General features: G+C 38.4%; 1 protein-coding gene across 1 annotated transcript; it reads right to left on the bottom strand.

The window, feature by feature from the left end:
- Positions 1 to 868: 868 nt before the first annotated feature.
- Positions 869 to 1,918, bottom strand: LOC124179844. Its single transcript, XM_046564646.1, has 2 exons — positions 1,577 to 1,918; positions 869 to 1,474 (listed from the first exon to the last, which is right to left on the bottom strand). The coding sequence occupies exons 1-2, from the start codon at positions 1,916 to 1,918 to the stop codon at positions 869 to 871; spliced, it is 948 nt and encodes a 315-aa protein (XP_046420602.1).
- Positions 1,919 to 6,121: the final 4,203 nt, after the last annotated feature.

Genomic DNA, 6,121 nt, shown 5'->3' with positions numbered 1-6,121 from the left:
ATCAAGTTTACCGTAGCAATACCTCGAAGGAATGCTCTCTCTAATCATCGGAGACCCAAGACTTATAAATCTACACTCGACAGCTTTGAAGGAGCCTGTTTCCGTTGACGTTGGTTCGATCCTGTCTCTAACGGGACTGACTTCGCTCGCTCGTCCCGCACCGCCTGGAGCGTCGAGCAGCGAGCGAGGTTTTTGCTGAATTTACAATTCTGAAACACAGGCTTGCCTCGTGACGTTCATTCCTGAAGCGCGTGATCCCGCGCTCGCCTCATTCCGGTGTCGATTACACCCGGGATCTGGCGGGTGCGGAGATGCCGACGTTGCTGACGGTCAATTACGCCATTGCGCTTTGGTCGTGCCATGAAACGTTTTGTAGAATGAATATATTATATGAATTTAGAGCTACACTTCCTCGTCTCTTCTAAAAGCGGTATTAATCATTATTGACATTGGTATACATACGTGCGGCGTTCGTGATACAAATACCCTTGGAAAATCTCGTTTAACTGCGATCATCGCGGCTACTTTGTTTGGATCCTGCCCCCCTTTTCGCGATCTTCGGTTACATGGTGAAACGTCAGCGGCCACATTTCCAAATCCGACATCCAGTTTCGGCCAATAAGCGGCGGACCTTCGTGTCGCACGACATAACATATTTGATTCAATTTCACGCTCTTTCGCTCAATTGTTACATCGATATATCCAACCGCCGCCATCGGTTTTTTATCATCTTCGCGAAATTCTCTTTCGGCAGTATTTAACCTAACGCTAGAAATTTTTTCTTTGTATATTCTGACTGAGATCGCGAAGATCGGTGCACTCGGATCAACTTCCATTTTCAACAATTCTTCATTTACTTCAATCGTTTCTATATGCGGTGCGGTCCTATTTCGTTCGTTGTTGCTTCCTCTTTCATCATGTACATGTATATACCCATACCATCCTCGACCTCGGGACAATGATCGCTCGTGAAACGCTGTTCTTCGTTTGACATTTCGTCCGCAGTCATCTGTTCGCTGTCTATAAAGTTTTGGTTTGCCGCAGGTGGTCGATATCTGTTTCTCGCACACGTCTTGTGAATATAACCTTGTCTACCACACTCGCTAAAATATTTATTTCGTAGGCTACACTGGTAACTTCGGTGTCTCTTTCTCCCACGATAGTAACACTCTTCGCTTGCTGGGTTCGACGCTGCTTGCGCGTTGCTGCTCGGTGCCCGCTGTTGGAGATTTCCTCTTCCCCTCGTCGTTCCTCGTCCTTGGCCGAAACCGCTTGCTCCACATTCACGATGCCACGGTGTGTTGTAGCCTCTCTGTTGTCGCCTCTTGTTGACATGCCATATAGCGTTCACACTTGGAGCCTCGGTCGCCTCTTGTTTTGAAGTTTGCGGTGATAACAATGACTCCGCTTTCGCGTCGGCCAGTTTGACGGTTTTTGCTAACTGGACCGACTGTTCCCACTCCAAATCTGGCGACTGTGATCATTTATAACGCACGGTTCTCAACCTCATTCCAGATATCAGTTGATCTTTTAATTGATTCTTTAACTCTACCGCTGAGAAATTACATTTTTGTACTAACATTTGAAGTGCTTTTACAAATTCATCGATAGACTCATCCTCCTTCTGCCTTCTTCCGCGGAACGTAAACCTTGCGAAATGTATGTTATCTTTGGGTGCGTACAACTCTTCCAATTTTGTCTTCAGGGTCTCGTAGAGCATCGTTAAAGGTTTCGCAGGGGTTACCGCTGCCTTGAGTACTCCGTAGACCTCCGCAGTAAATTGTGTTATCAGCAATACTGACGTTTTCACTTCGGTAACATCGTTTAAGATGATAAAAGCCTCCAATTGGTCCTCGAATGTTTTCCATTTTGCTCCCTTTTTGAATGGTTCTATAGTCTTGGCGTTGAATTGAGCCATCCTCGGTTCTTCTCGCACCACCTCGTCCGTCCTCGTTTTACTGGTCCTCTCCTTCCGCGACTACGCATTGCTTCCACTAAGAGTTTCCGCACAGAGTCTAATTTCGCTCCCGTTGGCAACTCGACCTCGAATCGTGAAAAAATCACCAATAGTTCGTCTTTGGAGTACGTTTGAATCTGGGCGGCTTGCCCCGATTTGAATTTTTTTTCCTTTCCAATCTCTTCCCACTCCGAGAGCTCTTTATCAGCGTTTATATCGTCTCCGAATCTTCTAACTCCCTCCACCATTCCTTCAATTTATTTAAATGTTTAATTTGTTTGAATCCCATTCTCGTCGCCACTGCTGAGAGCCCATTAATTGAGGGAACTGGCGAGGTAGCACTGAATACACGGAACACTTTGGAGGAGCCCACTGTTTATTTTCGCGTCGGCGGTACGAGCTCACAAGCCGGACTCCTCACCTCGACACCCGAATAACTCGGGTACCCTGTACCTTGCAGTGGGGATACTTTCAAGAATTGTTTTAAAAATATTGTCGCAAGAATTATAGAGTGACTTTTTGAGATGTAGTTTAGTCTGTTAAAGATATTTCAGAAATATTTTTATTGAATGTTTTATGAAACGTTTCAGATATATTTGAAAAAAAGATTGATGCAAGTTGAAAAGTCAACGTCAAGAACTTGCAAAAGATTTCTTGAAATGTTTCAAAAATATTTATAATTTTTCTTATAAAATTTGAAATGAAACATTTAAAAAAATGTTTTTAAAATAATCTAGCTAGGATTCTACACCAATGTTCAAAATCATGTGAGCTTCCTGAAAATTTCCAGAAAGGTTTCTCAAAATTAAGTTTGTTAAAACTTTCGAAATGACTTGAAGAAGTTACAGAATAAGTAAATAATTCATACAAAAATTTATTATACCTTGATAAACGCTTTCATTACAACAATATTGTATTTTCAAATTACCATTTCATATTCTTCTGATTTTCTTTTGAATGAACTTTCTAATCAATCTTGCACATAACTCAGGAACATTTGGTATTTATTACTAAAAATTTTCAAAATTTTTCGATCAGGTTTAAGTAATCCAATATTTGTACTTGTTAATTAAGTTATAGCATCATAAATAAACATTATTCTTTCGCATAACATTCGAAGAACTGTTAACTACGTTTTGAAAATAATCTATGAAGTAGTAAACGAAGAACATTTTTTGTCATTCTAACCTACAGACAGGTACGCGCTGAAAATCCTCAAGTAATTATCACAAACATTTTTATTTACGACTAATGATCAGGCTTGATTGTCAAGTTTATTTTCAGAATTAGTTATACTAAAATACCAAAATACCTAAGGACGATTTTTTCACGTTTTTCTTATAATTTACCATAGCTAACATTCTATTAACAGTGTCCACTGGGGTATAAAAAAATACCAATAAGATAATTCACGATGAAATGTAAGAAATTATTAATGATCGGCTCAATGCGCCAGTAGTATATGGTCCAAAAAATTGTAATTTTGTAAAAAAAAAAAATTATCGAAATCAGCTCGAAAATTACGCCACATCACTAGAGAACATACATAATTATAATAATTAATAATCTTTGCTCTCTTTTATTGAAACTAATTCTTACTTTAAATTCAAATTGAATTATCTGAATGTTGTACTGTAATAATGGAACAAACCTATTCATTATTATGGTGTAATGATAAACTATTAAAAATATGTGAATCAATATTTTGATCAGGCACTTTGGGTTGAATGGACGGCAATCAGTATACCGGGACAATCTCTAGAAACTATACAGTCAAAGCGCATGCCACTCCGAGTTTCAACCGTCAAATTCCATTTCTGGCGGCGACGTAGTTCATACAAATTTTTGAGGTTATAATCTTGAACAGTCGAGGTAGTGACTCGGAAAGTTGATTCTTCAAATAACGGTCGAAACCTGATGCTAATGCTCTTTGAAAATTGGTTTTATTCGACTGAAATGAGAAATCTGTTTGATTGCTGGGTGCTTAGAAGAAATGCAGTGGGTAGGTGGGAACACTTTATTTGATCGCCTTTATAATTTTTTACATTAGAAATAACAATGAAATTTTTTTCTTTCAACAGGTGATGCGGCCAAAATAATTACATCTCTAATATTCACTGTTATCTGCCTATTCAATTTATCACACGTACAAAGATCATAGCCACTTTCAAGCAACTAAGCAACTTTCTCACTCTCCTTTTATTACAGGCGGTAATATTGAATTTTGTCATTTTCGAAAATGAGACATTAAACCGAGAGTTCAAGAAATTTAAATGTCTCACTATCTGTAAAAGAACTGTGAATCTTTTTTTCTCGAAAATAGTTAAACAACCTTTACAATTAGACGATAGTCAATGTATTTTTTCCGATCAATAAATTATTGCTACTACTATTAAAAATTTCCCAATGATTATCAGAGCTCATTCCGCGAATTTTCAATGATGTTCGACTAAATAAATAAAGGGAACCTGATACTCAAATTGAAAATTCATGTAACATTATATTTATTAAAATGATTTCTGTATTCCATGTCAGTGCGGTTCGAAACGTAGAAAATCTAATCCGGAGCGTAGATATCAGGAACGTAGATCATATCCTGTGACACAAGTTGAAAATCAAGTTTCTCAAAATGCGCCTTAACGTCACAAATAGCTTCAAGGACAATCATGTTTTCGAGTAATGTCAAAACATTAATACGAAAATATTGATTTATCGCATTTAAGATTGTATCCCTTGTTTCATCAAAATAAATGAATATCTGATTTTCAACGAAGTTGTTTAGAGAGATGGCAAGAAGATATGGATCATTGACGTAGGATCTGCGAACTAGTGATTAGAACGAGTGTAAATGAAACGAAATGATTTTGAGATGGAGAGGGATAATGATTAACAATAACCGAGGTTTTTATTGATCTTGATGCGGCGATACAGACCGTATCGCACGAGAACGTTACACAGCGTAATGGTTTACAGAGCGAGAGAACACATAGATTACACACATACATGATTTTGAGACAGTAGACCATACATGAGATACAGCTGATAGGTTTTGAGTCGCGACACGGGCAAGGGGCGAGGTTTGACGCAAATATGGCAAGTAAATATTGCACGCGAGTGTGCGTCCATGCGTGAGGACGATTTTGAGTGTCGCGAGACACACATTTAACTAATTCGATACCTTGCCAAAACAGAAGTTCATGAAGATTGTTTTCCAAATAATATAATACGGTACAAAATCTAGTTCATAGTCCTCCGAACATCACCTTGTAACAAGGATATTTGGAAGGAGTCCCTGTGTTGCAGAAACCGTTATAAAATTCTTGGTTTTCAATTCGTGCCACTGAATGACTTCTGCGTTTCAGGTTCCATTTCCAATCTCAGGATAAGGTTTTTTTTTTGTTCCAGACAATGCTAACATGAAATAGAGACATAATTGCGATAAACGGAGATTCACAAGCTTTCAGTCTTAGCATAGGACCCCGTAAAGAGTGTAAAATTGGGTTTGATTTCAAGCTATCGATAAATTGCATTGCAATGAAAAAGTGAGCGAGTAAGTGAATCCTATAGCAGACCAAGTGATTATTTGCAAAGCAACGTGCACTAGTAAGTGAATACATACTTTACACTTTACTCGGGTTCCACGAGACCGAAGCACGGGTGATAACTGCAACTAGCTAGCCAGATGACACCGTCAACTGAGATTAGGTTTAAATACATTTTTAATTGAAGTTATTTAACATTTCTAGATTTGGATTGGTTCAGTTTGCCTCACAAAATTCAACCCTGAAATCTAATGGAGGACTTGAAGAACTATTTATCTGAATTTATTGTCAACGAGAATGAAAGTAAGCGTCAAAATAAGATACCATATTGAATGGTATAAAGTTTGAAAAACAATACTGGTCAATCATAATGCTTGAATTACAATGTTGCACAGAGTGATTCCTCAGTAGAATGAATTGGCAGCAACGGTTAAGTAACAAACTTATCGCTATTGGCTCCATCAAAGCAAAATGATGAGATATTCAGCCAGTATGATCTGTAGTGTATCCCGTTCTTTAATTTTGCATCAACTGATATTGAGAAGGTGGCGATGACCTCATGAAATTCACTCTGGCACCTGATGTCCGACGCAACAACCAGGTTTGATTGTTGTATTGATTG

This window comes from Neodiprion fabricii, chromosome 4 (assembly GCF_021155785.1).
Source record: "Neodiprion fabricii isolate iyNeoFabr1 chromosome 4, iyNeoFabr1.1, whole genome shotgun sequence".
In the NCBI taxonomy this organism is placed as follows: domain Eukaryota; kingdom Metazoa; phylum Arthropoda; class Insecta; order Hymenoptera; family Diprionidae; genus Neodiprion; species Neodiprion fabricii.
Note: the sequence above shows the minus strand (reverse complement) of the source record. Positions and strands in the feature narration are given on the sequence as shown.

Excerpts from the sequence above, each read along its gene's own strand:
- LOC124179844 (XM_046564646.1), bottom strand. The coding sequence starts at position 1,918 with ATGGCTCAATTCAACGCCAAGACTATAGAACCATTCAAAAAGGGAGCA. Across the intron at positions 1,475-1,576 it reads TAAAAGCACTTCAAATGTTA|TCGCCAGATTTGGAGTGGGA; the intron begins GTACAAAAATGT and ends AAATGATCACAG.